The 17,587-nt window shown below is 45.3% G+C and overlaps 6 protein-coding genes across 6 annotated transcripts; 4 read left to right on the top strand and 2 right to left on the bottom strand.

Moving 5' to 3' along the window:
- Positions 1-370: 370 nt before the first annotated feature.
- On the bottom strand, positions 371-3,170 carry IL334_004386 (uncharacterized protein; the record flags this gene model as incomplete). Its single annotated transcript, XM_062936104.1, has 6 exons — positions 371-437; positions 503-580; positions 646-1,073; positions 1,142-2,014; positions 2,073-2,562; positions 2,623-3,170. The coding sequence occupies 6 exons, from the start codon at positions 3,168-3,170 to the stop codon at positions 371-373; spliced, it is 2,484 nt and encodes an 827-aa protein (XP_062792155.1).
- Positions 3,171-3,721: 551 nt separating this feature from the next.
- Positions 3,722-7,210, top strand: IL334_004385 (uncharacterized protein; the record flags this gene model as incomplete). The annotated part of the gene is made up of 11 exons (XM_062936103.1): positions 3,722-4,448; positions 4,508-5,133; positions 5,196-5,402; positions 5,459-5,500; positions 5,555-5,656; positions 5,713-5,819; positions 5,879-5,904; positions 5,957-6,022; positions 6,081-6,324; positions 6,385-6,526; positions 6,623-7,210. The coding sequence occupies 11 exons, from the start codon at positions 3,722-3,724 to the stop codon at positions 7,208-7,210; spliced, it is 2,877 nt and encodes a 958-aa protein (XP_062792154.1).
- Positions 7,211-7,962: 752 nt separating this feature from the next.
- Positions 7,963-8,874, top strand: IL334_004384 (uncharacterized protein; the record flags this gene model as incomplete). Its single annotated transcript, XM_062936102.1, has 1 exon — positions 7,963-8,874. One exon carries the CDS (start codon positions 7,963-7,965, stop codon positions 8,872-8,874), a length of 912 nt encoding a protein of 303 aa, XP_062792153.1.
- Positions 8,875-10,460: 1,586 nt separating this feature from the next.
- IL334_004383 (uncharacterized protein) lies at positions 10,461-10,921 on the top strand (the record flags this gene model as incomplete). The annotated part of the gene is made up of 2 exons (XM_062936101.1): positions 10,461-10,532; positions 10,631-10,921. 2 exons carry the CDS (start codon positions 10,461-10,463, stop codon positions 10,919-10,921), a joined length of 363 nt encoding a protein of 120 aa, XP_062792152.1.
- Positions 10,922-12,026: 1,105 nt separating this feature from the next.
- On the top strand, positions 12,027-14,664 carry IL334_004382 (uncharacterized protein; the record flags this gene model as incomplete). Its single annotated transcript, XM_062936100.1, has 14 exons — positions 12,027-12,242; positions 12,318-12,743; positions 12,806-12,874; positions 12,931-13,106; positions 13,165-13,261; positions 13,319-13,375; positions 13,428-13,504; positions 13,553-13,636; positions 13,700-13,871; positions 13,930-13,960; positions 14,019-14,136; positions 14,192-14,271; positions 14,333-14,427; positions 14,488-14,664. The coding sequence occupies 14 exons, from the start codon at positions 12,027-12,029 to the stop codon at positions 14,662-14,664; spliced, it is 1,875 nt and encodes a 624-aa protein (XP_062792151.1).
- Positions 14,665-15,279: 615 nt separating this feature from the next.
- On the bottom strand, positions 15,280-16,718 carry IL334_004381 (uncharacterized protein; the record flags this gene model as incomplete). The annotated part of the gene is made up of 6 exons (XM_062936099.1): positions 15,280-15,600; positions 15,664-15,873; positions 15,966-16,201; positions 16,257-16,369; positions 16,425-16,501; positions 16,572-16,718. The coding sequence occupies 6 exons, from the start codon at positions 16,716-16,718 to the stop codon at positions 15,280-15,282; spliced, it is 1,104 nt and encodes a 367-aa protein (XP_062792150.1).
- Positions 16,719-17,587: the final 869 nt, after the last annotated feature.

Raw genomic sequence — 17,587 nt, 5'->3', positions numbered from 1 at the left:
CCATCTTCATGGCGTGTATGCACCTACACCAAGAAGACCGACTGGAATGTCGCCTGGACTGGAAGAGTACTAGGGATTAACAGCAAATCATCGCGTAAAGAACGCTGCGTGTTTGTGAGGTTCAGTCGCGAGGGGATAGCAAGGATTTCGAATATGATAGTGACTTCTGACGAAGATAACGACCCTTTAACGAAACATGACGCAAGCGATTGCACAGCTATTAGAAATGATATTTATATTGAAAACGTATACATGATGATTCCCTTCCTGCGTCATACTATAGATCAATGCGTCGAAATCCTTGTGAACCTGTGATACTGATACATATATTGAACGGTGCTTCATGAGATTATATGTTATTTTTGTCTATTTAGTCAACTTTGTTGATATCAATGGCTTTGTATGCTAAAGAAGGTGTAGGTCCAGCCGCTTCTTGTCTGTGCAATGCATGACGATCAGCTGCCGACTCTCTAAATGTGAAGAAGATGATCGCAATGCTCACCTCTCTTTCTCCTCTCTATCTTTATGGTGTTGATCTAATTGAGCTTCAATATAATCATCCATCTCATCTTTGTTTTCGCTATGATCAAGTAAACATGCGTCAGCTGCGTGCTTTGTTAAGATGGACATCTCAATGGTACTCACAATGGTCTTGGACCAAGAGTCAATCTCATATCCTGTCTTGTGATTACTTCTTTTTCCAACAATAATTTGGCAACTTTTTCGACATCATCTTTGTGTTTAGTCAAAAGTTCAGTGGTTCTAGCATGAGCATCCATCACCATCTTCCTCACTGCTCTATCTAAAGCTTCTGCTGTGGCTTCTGAGAATGGTTTTTGGAATCCTTCAGATTGTTGATCCCTTCCGCCATATGAAATAGGTCCAATCTCCGGGTTCATACCGTAATTTGCACAGACTTCGAAAGCCATCTTGGTGATCTTTTGTAAATCGTCTTGAGCACCCGTTGTGATTCTACCAAAGAAAATTTCTTCAGATACTCTTCCTCCTAGAGTCATACACATTCGATCGAGTAACTGCTGTGTCGAGAACAGGAATCGTTCTTTAGGTAAATACTGCAGTAGACAAAACATATCAGCCTATAGAAGATGGCTTGTTCGAGTAGAGTGAGGGTGTTACTCACCTGAGCATAACCCAAAGCTCCCACACCTCGAGGAATAATGGACACCTTCAATAGAGGATCGGCGTATTCCAAGTACCAGCCACAAACAGCATGTCCAGCTTCATGGTAGGCAACAGTTTTCTTCTCATCTTTACCCAATACTCTTGATTTCCTCTCTAAACCAGCGATGACTCGTTCAATAGCACCGTCAAAGTCGTCTTCGGTGACGTTCTCACCACCTCGTCTTGCAGCTCTGAGCGCAGCCTCGTTACATACATTGGCGATGTCTGCACCTGAAAATCCAGGAGTTAAGAGCGCGAGTTTCTCAGCAATCTTGCCACTGTTCAAATCGGCTGATAGTGTGAGAGGACCAAGGTGGACAGCAAAGATCTGCTTCCTACCTCCAATGTCAGGTCTGTCGATTGCAATGTGTCTGTCGAATCTTCCAGGTCGCATCAAGGCGTTATCCAGTACATCGGCTCTGTTGGTGCCTGCAAGTACGACGACGTGTTCGTTTGTGCCGAAACCATCCATTTCCACTAACAGCTGATTCAATGTTGATTCTCTTTCATCATTACCACCAAAAGAACCTCCTTTTCCTCTTGATTTACCGATAGCGTCGATCTCGTCCACGAAGATTATACATGGTGCGTTCTTCTTGGCATTCGCGAACAGATCTCTGACTCTTGATGGACCGACACCGACGAACATCTCGACGAACTCTGAACCTGAGACTGATAAGAACGGTACTCCTGCTTCTCCAGCAGTAGCCTTGGCCAAGAGAGTTTTACCTGTACCAGGTGGGCCGGAAAGGATGGCTCCTCGAGGAATCTTGGCACCAAGCTTCTCATACTTTGCGGGTTCTTTGAGGAATTTGACGAATTCCATGATTTCCTGTGTTGCGAAAAGGTATTAGCGAATTTCAAGCTAGGATTGCGACCATCGAGCTCACCTCTTTGGCCTCGTCCATGCCGGCTACATCCTTGAACCTCACTGACACTTGCTCGTCCTTGTTGAACATCTTCGCTTTACTCTTTCCCACACCAAAGATACCACCTCCAGATCCACCGCCACCCATGGCCGATCCACCTCGTCTAGCCATCCACAATATCAAACCACCGATAAGAAGTGTAGGAGCAAAATGCATGATTGTTTGGAAGGTTGAGATTTCCTCTCGGTATGAGACAGGTATTCTTTCGGCAGCAGGGATGCCAAGCTCGTCCTGTGTTGAGATCAGAAGAGACTCGAACCCCTCCAACGATCCTATGGAGAAGGTGTAAGGGGCAGGACCATGGTCGGGTGAAGGCAGATTGGAAGCGCCGGTGGCGTTAGGTTGAGCAGATGATGACGAGTTGATAGGATTGTGAAGATGGACTCGAACTTTGCTTCTGTTCACTACCTCTAAAGACGATACTAGTCCTCGAGCGAGAAGCGAATTCCGGCTGAAATCGTGGTTGATTAGCTCGATCGGCCGATGACATGAAAATGTGAGAAAAGCTTACAATTCTTGCCATGTAATCTCCTTCGTCCTCACATCATCAGGTTGAGTGATACTCCAAAGAGCGTATGTGGACAGGGCAGCCAAAAGAAGTTGGTTAGGGGTCATACCACCGAAACCTCCAGGCATACCACCTGGTCCTCCTGAAGGTCCTCCCGATCCACCACCGCCACCACCTGTACCAGCTTTCTTTCCAGCTTTACCGCTGACTTGCTCACTGAGCTTCTGCCTTGTTGGTTCTTCATCTTTTGATTCTCTTTGATCCTCAGGACGTTGTTGTTCTTCACCACCTAGACCTGGAAGACCTACATCTGGCTTTTTGGGAAGCGATGGTCCCGATGGAGGTTCAGCTCCTGGCGGTTTAGGAGCAACAGTAGTGCCACCTGTGCCGCTGTTCCCGCCGAACAATCCCTCTAAGCCTGAAGGAGGAGGAGGGTTTCGCGAAGGTTTCGGCGATTGAGGGGTGGCGTACGATCGAGATAATAATGGTCGAAGGTAAGAGGAAGACGACTGTTGAGGCAGTCGACGTAAGGAGATCGCTCGGAGTGACATGATGGTGAGTGAAGAGACAGGAAGTAGCGATAAGAGGGGTGTTGATGAGAAGGGAAGGATAGATCGTAAGACCTATATATCTGTGTTGATTGACCCGATGAAGAAGTAGTAATCCAGATCGATAAATGAAGGTCGATTATAGTTTTTACCACTGAATTATCATTTTGGATTCTACTTGATTCTTGTGCCTCATGTATATGATTACGCACGCGGAAGCAAGCAATCTCGGCAAGAATCGGTGGTGAGCAATGGGTGGCGAATACGCCACATTCACGGCGATATGTGAGCTGCGTGCTTGAATTGTCGGTGTTATATCCACCTATTGCTTCCCCCACACTCGTACCCCGCATACTGACGCGTGTAATCGAGGACCTAATTCTTGAGCACCGATTGACCACATCGCATCTCTCAATGCTTTCAGATTTCCATGCCTTCTCGAGACACTCTAGCTTCGCTAAAATCCATTGTCTGAGACGAGGATTGCAGTAGCCCTTCTTTTACTCAGTGGACAATTACATCCCGCTGGGAACTTCAGCGAGCACATCGTCAACATGCGGTCGGTGCTCTCTCCTCTTTCGTTGTCGCTTGCGTTAGCAGTCCTCCTGCTACCATTCACCATGGGTGTGAAGCAAGAAGACTTCAAGCAGTGCTCACAGACCTCTTTCTGTCGTCGATTAAGGTCGATAGCCAATAGACAAGAGGAAGCTTCAGCGGGTTCATTCAACTCACCTTATTCTCTGTCTGCCCCTGAAGCATTGGAAGTAGGGGCTTGGAATTGGAACCTCAAGTCCACGCTTTACCCGCAGATCAACTTTCAGCTGCGGGTTGACATTCTGGAGGAGGGTGATGGAATTGTTAGAGTTCGTGTAGATGAGGTTGACTCTACCACACCGTTCCAAAGGTATAACGAAACTGCTCGATGGGCTTTATTAAACACCAATCCTCCTTTGTCTTCCACAGCTTCAATCAAGACTGCTTCTGGCAAGAGTATCATTTCCTATGGTCCTACAGCCTCCAAACTTACTCTGGAGGTACAACACTCGCCTTTGAAAATCACTCAACTACGAAATGGAAATCCGGAAATCGTGTTCAATGACCGGGCTCTGTTCCATATGGAACATTTTAGGGTAAAAGATGTTGAGAAAACGGAGGAGATTTTGAGTGACTCTGAGCAGATGATCCTGAATGGCAATAAAATGGATAGGAGCTGGTTTGAAGAGAGCGATATAGATGCTTTCGAGGAAACTTGGAAAAAATGGACCGACTCAAAACCCAAAGGTGAGCCTGTCATACCCCAAAAATACTTCCCACGTCTTCATAGGTTAATATTGTATCAGGTCCCGAGGGCTTCTCTCTTGATCTTTCATTCCCCGGCGTCAACCACATCTACGGTCTGCCCGAACATGCTTCACCTCTTTCTCTTCCTGATACCCTCGGTCCTCACGCTCACTATTCCGAGCCATACCGACTCTACAATGTCGACATCTTCGAGTATCTTGCCGATTCCCCTATGTCTCTTTACGGCGCCATACCTTTACTTCACGCTCATTCCTCTGAACATTCAGTCGGTGTATTGAACCTCGTTGCGTCCGACACTTGGGTCGATGTCCGACACGATGCCGACGCTGTCCGAACCCACTGGGTATCAGAATCTGGTATTCTTGATGTTCTTTTGCTTCCTGGGCCTAAACCTAAGCAACTGTTCGAGCAATATTCCATTCTTACTGGACCTACACCTCTACCCCCTCAGTGGTCTACAGCATACCACCAATGTAGATGGAACTACAACGACGAGGAAGATGTATTGGATGTACAAAGGAAATTCGACGAAGCTGATATCCCATTGGATGTCACTTGGCTAGATATCGAGTATGCCGATGAGCACAGATATTTTGATTGGAATCACAAATTCTTCCCTGACCCCGTGAAAATGATAGATGAGGTAGCAAGCAAAGGCAGAAAGGTGTGTCATGATTTCACTGACGATATACCGTGCAAAAGCTGATGGACCACTGCACTATTCAGATGGTAGCTATTGTGGATCCCCACATCAAGAGAACCGATTCCTTCCGTATCTACTCGGATGCTAAAGATCTTGATGTGCTGATTAAGAAATCGGATGGATCCAATTTCGAGGGTTGGTGTTGGACTGGCAGCAGTGTTTGGGTGGATTTCTTCAACGAAAACTCCTGGAGTTGGTGGACGAAGATGTTCAATCTTAACACGTGGAAGGTGAGCTTAATTCATGTTTGTTTTCGAGTGACCAAAAGTTGACATATCACGCGCAGGAGTCTACCAACGCACTGTTCATTTGGAACGATATGAACGAGGTGAGCCAAAACATACTATACAGGACCGGGTTATTAATCGAAGTAATTATATAGCCTTCCGTATTTGACGGCCCTGAAATCAGTATGCCCAGGGACAACATCCATGCTGGAGGATGGGAACACCGTGATCTACACAACATAAACGGTATGATGTTCGTGAGTGTTGCCTTTCACTATTCGTCTTGTCAGGGAGGCTAAAATCATTGATTTAGCACAATCAAACTGCGCAAGCTCTAATTGCTCGAGAGGTCCCTGCCAAACGGCCTTTTGTCCTTTCTAGGGCCTTCTTCGCGGGCTCGCACCGATATGGGGCTATTTGGTGAGCGAGCAATTTGATATCTAGTGGAATATCCTGCTGATACAACGGATCATTCATAGGACCGGTGATAATATGGGTGACTGGGGTAAGCTAATATATAATTCCACAAGATGAGCGGTCGGCTGACTTCCACTTAGAGCACCTTGCTGGTGAGACCGCGATGTTACTCTCGAACAACATAGCCGGAATGGTGTTCAGTGGTGGTAAGTTATGGCCAGGATTAGTTCGGGACTTTGAAGCTGACCTAGTGAACCGGTGTAGCCGATGTCGGAGGATTTTTTGGTAACCCTACTCCTGAACTCCTCGTCAGATGGTATCAAGCAGGAGCTTTCATGCCATTTTTCAGAGCTCATGCTCATATCGATACCAAAAGGCGTGAACCATACCTGTTCGACGAGCCTATCAGAGGTTATTTGCGAGACATCATCAGGTTGAGATATCAGTTGTTACCAGTATGGTATAATGCTTTCCACGATTCCAGTTTGACTGGAGTACCTATCATGACGTGAGTAAGCTTTCAAAGATATTGTTACCGCGGTATCTGCTCACGACGTCGATTGTATAGACCCCAATATGCTGCTTTCCCCGAAGATGAGCAAGGGTTCGCCATAGATGATCAGTATTACATTGGTGATTCAGGATTGTTAACCAAACCTGTTACCCAAGAGGGAGCGGAGACTACTCAGGTGTACATTTCCGATGCACAAGTGAGTAACAGCTTCATATTATACTATGTGAAGGCAAGAAACATGCTCTTCTCCCCTCTTCCAAGAGACATCACTTAATGCTAAAGCTCAATTTAGCCTTACTATGACTACTTCACTCATCGCCTCCATCCCGCTTCAGCTCATCAGACTCTGACACTGAACACTCCTATATCTACTTTCCCATTGTTGATACAAGGGGGCTCAATTCTTCCCATCAGACAAAGAGTTCGACGATCATCTCCATTAATGTGGCAAGATCCATTCACTCTAATAGTAGCTCTGTCCAAGGAAGGAACTGCATCAGGTAAACTATATTTAGACGACGGAGTCAGTTACGGATATCTCCAAGGTGAATATATCTCCAAATCAATCAATTTCGATGGAAAGTCATTGTCGTCAACTTCGACCAAAATTGTAACACTGTCAAAAGAGACCGGATTGGAAACTTATGATCCTGAAAACAACACTTGGGCTCAAGCTATCTCCCATGTCAAGATAGAATCTGTGATCATACTGGGATTGAAGAACTCTCCTAAGAGTGTCAAGTTTGATGACCAAGAAGTGGAGTGGACATTCGAATATGGTGTAGCTTCTAATGGGAAGAAAGAAGGTGAAAGCTCAGAATTGAAAATCAAGAATCCAGGTGTGGGAGTTGTGGGTGACTGGAAGATTGCATTTGCATAATAACAGCATTTAGATGTGAGATACGTGAATGAAAATGTGCATAGTAATATCTTGGGACATGATTGATACTGTGAAGTGAATCGTATTCATGCAAGAATTTGTTTCACTATCATAAGGTCTCAACGATCTCTGATGTGTGCGAAGTCGGGAAGCCAATCATCTGCTATAATAACTGTAGTCAGGTCATGTCAAGGGATTGTTAGCGCGATAAATCGCCAAGAGATCAAAATACCAGACCATACTTACCCAGTGCGCGGAACATCCCCGTAAAGATCTGGACTACATGCAACATGCGAGTGCTTCCTCGCATATTTGGGCGAGAAGATCACGTCTTCCTAGCCTTCGGTAATATGCGAAGCGAGAAAGCAAGTGATTGTTGATCTGTGGTGCACAAGTGACCAGTGCAATCTTCCTTGAGAAGACACCCCTTTTCTCGCTCCACCTTATCTTTCAATCGCAAAGCTACGGAACCGGTGCCAAACATGAAGAAGGCTCATTGCAGAATTCAGCGAAGCCTTGGAAAACCCCTTTTATAGCGGTTGTTCGGGTATGACGGGTTTCTTTGAATCCTTTATACGTAATTTTACCGACAATGCTAGGATAAGAAGACATAGTTTTCACAGACACATATAAAAGGTCCATATTATGCTATCTTTTATCTTATATTATAACGAGCGATTTCATCACACTTTCTTACGATTATCTGATCATTCAGCTACATACACTTCGCCACACATATCCGCATCAATCAAATGACTTGTCTCGACAGCATCAGAAGCCTTTTTTGCACGAGCAAGCCTCAGAGAATTACTCAAAGCAATACCGGCACGGAATTATCTAATTTCGGTGCAGAAGGTTCTCAGTCACGACAAGTAAGAAGTAGCGCTCACTCATCTACTCTTAACAGCGTCATTACGAAAACAACCCAGGACCGTGATATCCAGAAGGCGCTCCGTTTAGCCAACATCGGCCCTTCCAGTAATGCTACGATCGAGGTCAACACTGCTGAAATTCCTTCTTTTGATTGGGATCATGTCTTGAAGACCCAACAAGCATATTGTAAGGCTTTAACCCCAGTAGCAAATCATTTGATGCCCCATTATGAGTATATGGCCAAAAATCAATGGCTGGATGACGAGAAAGCCGGTCGCCACAATACGCTTTCTCACCCTCAAAAGCAGAGCAAATATGATAAACTCATCACTTTATATACTACAGCCTGTCATCGAGCTTGTGAAAAACATTCGACTGTCAAAGCTAAGGAGAAAGACGCACTCCTATCATACGCGTCCTGGAATGTCGATGGATTGAAAAAGCCCGAATTCAATTCTGATATCTCTAAACGCATCTCTGCATTCTCATCCGCCATAGACAAGGTGACCCTCGATGCCGCTGGTTATGAAAGCATGCAGGAAGACGAGATCAAGAAGACTAGAGACTATTGTCGTAACCATTTGGAAGAGTCCATCGATGCTCTCGTTGAGCCCTCTAATGCTTCAAGGGCGTCTTCTGTCGATTTGGCACAATTCTCTGAACCTGCTCAAAAGGCCATATGGACAATGTATGATAAGCTAACAACTCAAGATGAATTCATAGTCGATCTACTCAAGACCGAATACGGACCAGACTGGTATATCCCTGAAAGAAATCAGACATCTGCTTAAGACTACTGCAATCCCCGTACTTTCTTGCATGATATAGCTAAGTAAGGAGATACTTATACAGGACATAACAGATATTGATCCCAAAATATATGTACCTAGATTGTTCACACTCGGGAGGAAAGCCTGTAGATAGGGTCGTGGCCAGAGATAATAAGGAGACTGAGGGAAACCTAAGGGGACCTTGAAGATGAGAGTCTATAGCAATGTATTTGGTCTGACTGGCGGGAACACACAGGGCTTGCTTACATCTCAAGCCATTCTCGATTCTCTTTCACGCTTACTTTCAATAAAAAATTGATGCACTTGTTCAAACCGTCTCAAAGAGAAGCCTGTTATGATGAGCCGATTCTGTGCATGTTAGACTCAGATATCCATCTATCAAAAATGTCATAGTAAGGAGGGATAAGCACAATAGCGACATATCATCACCAACAATACCCTCTCTTCTTTGCCACACTGCTTGATGTCCTCCTTGATTGATGACTCCTGACATCAAAAGGCTACAGCCTCCTGATGACATGATCGCGAGCCTCTTGCTCGACCTCTGAAAGCTGTATAGAGCAAGGAGAAAGCGTTCAAGCGAGCTGTGGCATCATTATTCTTCCCAGAAAACTTTGCAAAACGTCATCGGAAGAGTCTGAAAATTCACACACGAACATTAGAGGAAGGTACACTTCCTTTCAGAATTTCATAACGAGATTGGCACAAGTATTCGGTGATGATGAAAAGAGCTCTTCTCTTCGGTGAGGAGTAGATATTCTCAGACGAAATGAGTGCTCTCACCGTTGTTGTTACATCCTCTGTTGCGTTTTCACAGCAAGGACGAATGATATAGCCCGCCTTTCTCGTCAAAAGAAGGCCCTAGCCCTAGTTCCATGATAACCTGACTTCAAACCTATAAAAAGTGAATGAATAGCTGGAAAGATCTCCAAAATCCTCCATCCGCCATCATCCATTCGATATTCAATTTTTACCTTCCACCACTCGTCTAGCTCCATAATTTCCAGCGCTAGATCCCTGCTAATATCATAGATATACACGTATCCTTAGCAATTGATTTGTGTCAGATATGAGTGAATATATCAGGAAATTCACTGCCAAATTGAAGAAAAGTCGAACACTTGTGAGTGTTGCCCTTCACGGCAGCACTGTAGAGCGAGAATGAAAGTTGACGGCCCACTATAGGGACAAATGAGGATTACAGTCAGCCAGCTTCATCAGTCTCCATTCCTACTACAGATGCTTCGAGCCCCCTTGCTCGCGACGATCCGGAACGTACTGAAAATCGTTCCAATAATGTAGGCGGTTTTGTCAGAAGGGTAATGCACCGTAAGTCAATATGTATAGGTACGGGGGAGGTATGGCTAAACTTGCTACAAATTAAGCAACTCGCAACAGAGTGCAGTTCGACAAGTACGGCAATGTGAAGATTGACGATTCTTATGATCATGAATATTTCAAACAAGGTGGATCTCAAAGCGGTTATGGGCAGGCGGCTACTGGGGATCCTTCCATCTCAGGGAGTTATCATCAGCCTGGATCATTCATTTCCCATCAGCACCCGTATTCCCCAATCCCACAGTACTATGACCACAACCAAAACTTTAACAGCTCGAACCAAGGCTCTCACTACAACCCCCAAGGCTACTGTAGCTATGGTCAGTCGTCGAGTCAATGGCCTGCTCCACCCGTCCAAAGCAACTTATATACCAGTCCGTCGCCGACTCACCAAAATCCTTACGTTTTCCCAGTCCAGACAACGGGTACGGACAGTGGTCAAAGTTTCTCTCATGCAGATCCCAGCGGAATGCCCAATCAATACTATTGTGACCCTGCGGCCTTGGGATCTTCAGGATCCGCCGCAGACCTACAAGTATCCACTGCCGCTACTTCTCCATCCCAACCTCTTTCGGGATCAAGCATGAGTACCCACGACACTGGAACGTACGTAGAGCGGCACTCTTCCGAGTCTGAATCTGACCTGCCAGGCCTCCCTGGAAAGTTCAACAAATCTCCTTCAGCCGACACAGAACCAAGCACAAAGTAGGGTAAGCGGATAGGACAGAGAGAAAATGCGGCAAACATGGCAAAAAAATCAAAAAATCAAAAACCAAAAACAGACAAGTAGGAGGGCTTTCCTTTGCTTCACAATTGTTGATAATCGTTTTCTTATAGCCTCTCATCAGTATTCAACCAGGCAGAGTAGTCATGATGTGGATTGTTTATAGTATGCATGTGGTTTGTGCAAGAGTGTCTCCTGGAATTATTTCGTTGACGCAACGTGTCAACATGTGTTCTTTCTGTGACAATTTTTGATCCTTTATGTGTCTTCCTTAAATAAGTCGTATGGGATTAGCGCTATGAAAAATGGTGGCAGCGAGACCTATCACGTCGTCATCTAGACGATATTCGAGCAACGAGCGGAAGGCTGGAGCTGAGAAGGACATGACATGATATATGTGCTCAATGCAAATTCTAGGGCTTATAAGCAGATTCCAGAAAGGATCTTACAGCGAAGCAATTCAGAACGATACGACTTCTGAGATATTGAAAAGAAGGGAGGTGGCTCTGCTTTCGGAAGACTGGAATTCTCGAAGTAAAACACTATAGACCTGCCTTTGTTCCATGTCCCCTTCAACGAACTCGCATATTGTGTCATACAGAGAAAACTTCTTTCATCTGAGAAGGCATGAAGGATAGCATGAAGCCTTGAGATTTACATATACAGTATAAAACTTAAATAGACTGACTTGTGTATATGTTGTGAACGTGATTTCTGAATGCATATTCTGTCAGTATCACCTTTGTAACCTTACATCCCCCAGTTCGAGTCGATGATCATCGATGCTTTTCATTTCTCTGCGAAGCTTTTTGCCACTCAAACCGTTGATTGGAGCCCCAGAAAGCCGGTTGTCTGCTATCCATCGTGAACCGAGGAGGATGAGTCGATCAAAAGAAGGTGTATCTTTTGTATTTCTTGATCAGTCTTCATGTATGCATAACATTGACACAGAGATACTACTCACGCCTCTGCTTCTTCGACTTTATTTATCTTCCTTCTGCTCAATAACGCTACTCTCAACACCGAACTCTGCTACCTCCCTCAACCCTCTGTCAGCTCGGCCTTGCCACCCACATCCACCTAGCCCATAATGACAACGCTCAAATCGTTTCAAGCTGAGATCGAAGCTATTTCTCACGAGAAGCATATCCAGTCAATCAAAGAAGCAAGAGAAGCACACCACGCGGCTGAGCTAGCAAGACATCACGGAAAGCTGCCGACGAAGAAGGAGAAGGAAATCAGTCAACCTATAATCGACGTAAAAGTTGATGATGAGAAGGAAGAGGAGAAAGAGGTACCGATGGAGGTGAGCTCATCTATCCATTTCACAATGGCTCTTTTCGCTTTGAAGATAAACTCAATCTCTATCGGTACTATCTAGGATCTCATCGTGTCCGAAGAAAGTAATACAGACGAACTTCAGTCCCGCTTAGCTTCTCGTCTACTGAAAGGACATGGAGAACTTCTGCTAGCATTAGGATCACATCCTTCACCTCAACAAACATATTCCCTTACTCCTGTAACTGATCCAATAGCTTCAGTGGGCACATTGCTCAATTCTGCAGATTTGGATCGATCAGTAGGAAGATTGAAGCATGCATGCCAAGCACTCAAAGCTGAGCTGAACGAATTATATAGGATAGATAATGACGGTAAAAGTCATGGATGTTGGTTGATCAGATTGACCCCTAGAGGCGTGGAAGAGATCATGGAAGTAAGAGTCGCTGTAGTTGGTAATGTCGATGCTGGAAAGAGCACGACATTGGGTGTGTTGACCAGAGGTGGATTGGATGACGGACGAGGCAAGGTGATTAATCGATCTCCTTTTCGAACTCTGATATCCCATTTGCTGACCACTTGTGTATAAAGGCTCGAGTAGCATTGTTCAGGCATCCTCATGAAATTGAGACTGGTCGTACTTCCTCAGTCGGAGGGGAGGTAAGCTATAAGATCCTCGAGTTTGAACGGTCATCAGCTTAAAAAGTAGTTACTAGATACTAGGATTCTCACCGACAGGTCAAGCAGTGATTCCTACTTCCCATACCACCGAAACGTCCGATCCTCACGGACATCCACTGGCAGTCGCTAAAAGAGAGAAGCTTGGCTGGGAAGAGATATGTAAGAGGGCAAGCAAGGTGGTTAGCTTCATTGATTTGGCGGGTCACGAGAGGTAGGCTCATCTGATCTGTATACTTTGTGGATGCGAAAGGGCTAACATAACATGATAGGTATTTCAAAACTACCTTGTATGGATTGAGCGGATGTGCACCGGACTATGTCATGCTCATGGTCGGTGGAAATGCTGGACTAATAGGAATGTCGAAAGTGAGTTTGAAGTGTGCGTTCACATGCAAATGCAAAGTTTGCTGATGTCAACGTCAGGAACATCTTGGAGTAGCTTTAGCTTTAAACGTACCAATAGCAGTCTGTGTCACTAAGGTGAGACAAAACAGATAAAGCTTTGAGCTTCGCAGGCTGATTCCCATCACAGATCGACATGACACCGCCAAAGATCCTTGAGCAGACAGTCAATATGCTTACTAAAGTATTGAAGAGTCCCGGATGCAGGTGAGCCTACCTATCACGACAATATCAGTAAGCTCATAATTGTTACAGGCGAATACCGGTATTTGTCAATAATGCTCAAGAAGCTGTTGATTGTGCGAGATATCTTGGCCAGCCGCTCGGATCAGGTGGAAGGTCAGTTTTTGGTACCAGAACAAACATATTACATGTATTATACAGCTTACTCTTTCTGTGTAGATTATGTCCCATCTTCATGGTATCGAACGTGACAGGTCATAACCTGCCCATGCTCCGAACGTTCCTTAACTGTCTACCATCGTCTCAATCAGACGACAAATACGTAGTGGACGCTCCTTTCGAATTTCAAATCAGTGACGTTTTTTCCGTGCCCTTCGTAGGAACCGTTGTGGTGAGTGAGATTCCTTCCAATCTGAGCTGATGTAGCTGACTAATGTAACTCTATTTAGAGCGGCGTAATAACGTCAGGGACGGTACATGGCAAGTACAATCACGCGATGAAATGCTCGCTTGCTGACTTGCGCCGTATCCGCTACAGCAAACGACGCAGTTCTCCTGGGCCCTGATTCAGTGGGACAATTCATGCCCACCGCTGTCAAGACTATACAGCGAAAACGAGCATCGGTGACTAGTGGTGAAGCTGGACAGAGTGTATCGTGAGTTGAGTTGTTAGCGAGTCTGCGCGGAATAGAGATTGATTTATGCGATTAGATTCGCATTGAAGCGAATAAGGAGGACTCAAGTCAGAAAAGGAATGGTGTTGGTTGGAAAGACTGATAATCCTCCGAAAGGTGAACTCCATCATCTTCTTGCTGATTGAGCAATTGTGCTCACTCCAATGTCTGCGGATAGCTGTCAAACGATTCGAAGGGATGGTAATGGTGCTACATCACGCGTCGACAATACAACCGAAGTATCAAGCAATGATGCATTGTGGTGCCATCAGGGTGAGTGAGAGCGTCAATAACAGACGCGAGCAATCTAACATGAGTATAATACGTAAATAGCAAACGGTACGAATCGTGTCACTCGATCATCCATCAGGATTAATACGAACAGGTGATCGAGCGAAGTGTGTATTCGAGTTTATCAGTCATACTGAATTCTTGAAGGAAGGTCAATTGATATTGTTGAGAGAAGCAAAAACAAAAGTATTGGGTGTGGTGACTAAAGTACTAGCATAAAAGATCTAAAATGTAACGCGTTGTTTCCGCGGGTCAGCGTCCATATCATGTTGTGCATATCTGTAGGTTTGAATTTGTAGTGTATACAATGCATGGGTTCGAGTTGTACAGAATCACCAGAGAACACTGATGAGGACAGCGAATATTCACAGCCAAGCAGAGGAGTCATGTATGTAGATTAAAACGTACGACCTCAAATCATATAACCTGAAAGATAGCTGATCAGCACGAGCGGGATGCTAAATGGAAGAGAGAACAATCGAAAAGGGTTCAGGTTGGCATAGTATCGTCAAGCAGCACAGAGGTGGTTATGAACCATTTGACGAATGATCAGGATCAATGCACGTGTAACTTAGGGCTATAAATATGCATGAAATTGCGAATATCTACATGACCCACTTATTGATCTTTCTTTCCCACATCTCACTCCCCGGAACACATGATGCGGTCAACATGTTCGATTTTTTGAGATGATTTACAAATGATAGACTCTTATGTATGATGTTTGAATTTATGATAGGAGATCGTAGGGTGATGGTCATTTAAGCAGTGACGGCGGCAGCACTTGGATAGAGCAAATCTCAATTTAATTCTCCTACATGTAATCAAGGTCACTCACGCATTTTCAGCCTCAACACCTTCCTGCTCAATTGGTTTCATCTCCTTGGCAATCTTAGCAGTGATCTTTCGATCCTCGACCAAAGTTCCGTCGACCTTCTCAACTGCTTCGGATTGTTGAGCTTCGCTGTCGAGTTCGACGAAACCGAATCCTTTGGAGGCTTTGAAGGGTTTGAAAGATTTAGCAGCATCAGGTCGGGGTCGTCTGATACCGGTGACTACTTTGGCAGACTTAACCTTGATGGAAAGGTTGGTGAAGATGGTAGCGAGAGCTTCATCGTCTACAGAGAAGGGAAGATTGGCGACGAAGACGGTGCTCTATTATATGCAGGTTTAGTAGTGAGATTCAGATTGTTTCACATCTGAACCGATACGACTCACCTTGGAATCCTCTCCAGTGAGCTCAAGTCGAGGTTGTCTCTCCTTCTTAGGTCTAGGAGCCTTCTTCTTCTCTTTGGCCTCTCCCTCTCCGTTAGCACCATTGACATCGATTCTGCCCTTGGATGCGGGCTTCGACTCGGCGGCCTCGGGAGCAGCCTCACCGTCAACTTCTCCATCATCACCCTCTCCAGGTACACGTCTTCGAGACTTCTATAGAGTGATATAGTCAGCTGGGTCTGGCAGATCTAACAACAATACAAGGTATATCATGGGGTGACATCGAAAGGAAAGGAGCCACTCACTTTAGCAGCCTTGGGCTTGTTGGCCTTCTTCTTAGGCTTAGCTTCACCTTCCTTAGCCTCGCCATCGGCACCAGTGGGGACACCAGCGGCAGAAGCAGAAGCTGCGGCTTTTTCAGCTTTCTTAGCGTTGAAAGCTTCTCGACTTTGCTTTCGCTTCTCATCTCTGGCCTTTCGGATTTCGAGTACCTCGTCGGCGGGTCTAGCAAGTTCAAGTTTAACTTTTCGGTCACCAAGTTCTGTAACGCAGCTGATGTCAGCATATGGTTCAGCAGCTATAAAGATACAACTCACCCTTGTCCTTGAGCTGATCTATGGCCTTTTGAGCATCGGCTTCGTTCTTGTAAGTGACAAAGGCGTAACCGGCGGGTCGTTTTCCGAATTTAAGAGGGAGGTTAACGGATTTGCTAAATTTATAGGTTAGCTTGAAGCATAACAGCAAGGCTGTTATAGCTGACTTACATCTCGCCACCAACGGGAGCTACGAACTCTCTAACCTGTTCCTCGGTAGCGGTGTAAGAAAGGTTACCGATGTAAACCTAAGTTTAGTCGCGTCGTCAGGTTCCAATTCTTCAGCTTAATCTCCAGAAAGGAAAACAAGCTACATACCCTGTGTCCATCCTCGTCTTTGGGGATATCAGCTACTTTTTGAGCGTCGGACGAAGCGGAGTCAGTAGTACCAGACACAAATTCGTTGGCAGCAGCTACGACTGATTCAGTCGCTTGTTTGATTGGGTTGAGAACAGCTTCGACCATTTTGATTGATATCTATCGTGTGACGTGACGAGGGTTGTTAAGGAGATGAATTTGAAGTGAGCGTTGAAGGTTAACGTAAGGCGCTCTTTGGATCTTTGAGTGTGTATGGCTCTGGTGTAATCGAAAGAGACTGAAGAGAAGAAAGAGAAGAGAAGAGAGAGAGAGAGTGAAAAGAGATGGGATGAAATGTGGGGTGATGGGTTGTGAGGGGTGGCGGAAGAGATGACACGCTATGAAACAAAACCTCGTGTTCAGATTGCGGGGTCTCCATACCTTACAGCGGAGTTATAAATCACTATTTAGTCTGTGTGGCACATGATACCACCATCTTCTCTCACTTCCCATGCGAGGCGTTCCGACCCGTTACAAGAGCAGGTTTGAGACGGGAAGATGGATCTGTGGATGCAATGTAAAATGAATCGAACCTTCATCCGATCAAATCGGCGACGACAGAGTGAAGTGTTTCAAGCAGGTCATCGCGAGCTCTATCGAACCAATTGAGAAAAGTATCGAGCTCAAGTAGAAGGACTGGCAGCAAACGATTCTCATTCCTGACAAACGGTATGGTCCTCTTCCACATGAGGTGGAGAACTCCTGTAATCTCAAAGTCACCAGTGCATGTTCCTTGGACGCCTCCAGAATTATCAACTTGACCAACAGATTCCCATGGATCACAATTTTCCTATTCACGGCCGCGCGAGATGCTGTGGGATTGCAAGAAAGATGGGGTAATTCAATGATCGGACGGTCTCGGGAGGTTCAGTGGCACAAAACTTTATAACCAACGGTATATCCCGATTTAATCGTACTACTTCATCATCCCTTTTTAGACCATCGTTGTGGGAACTTTTGTTCTTTTGATATGCAAT

Source organism: Kwoniella shivajii, chromosome 5 (genome assembly GCF_035658355.1).
Source record: "Kwoniella shivajii chromosome 5, complete sequence".
NCBI lineage: Eukaryota > Fungi > Basidiomycota > Tremellomycetes > Tremellales > Cryptococcaceae > Kwoniella > Kwoniella shivajii.
The sequence above is the reverse complement of the archived record's forward strand: the minus strand, read 5'-3'. Positions and strand labels throughout refer to the sequence as shown.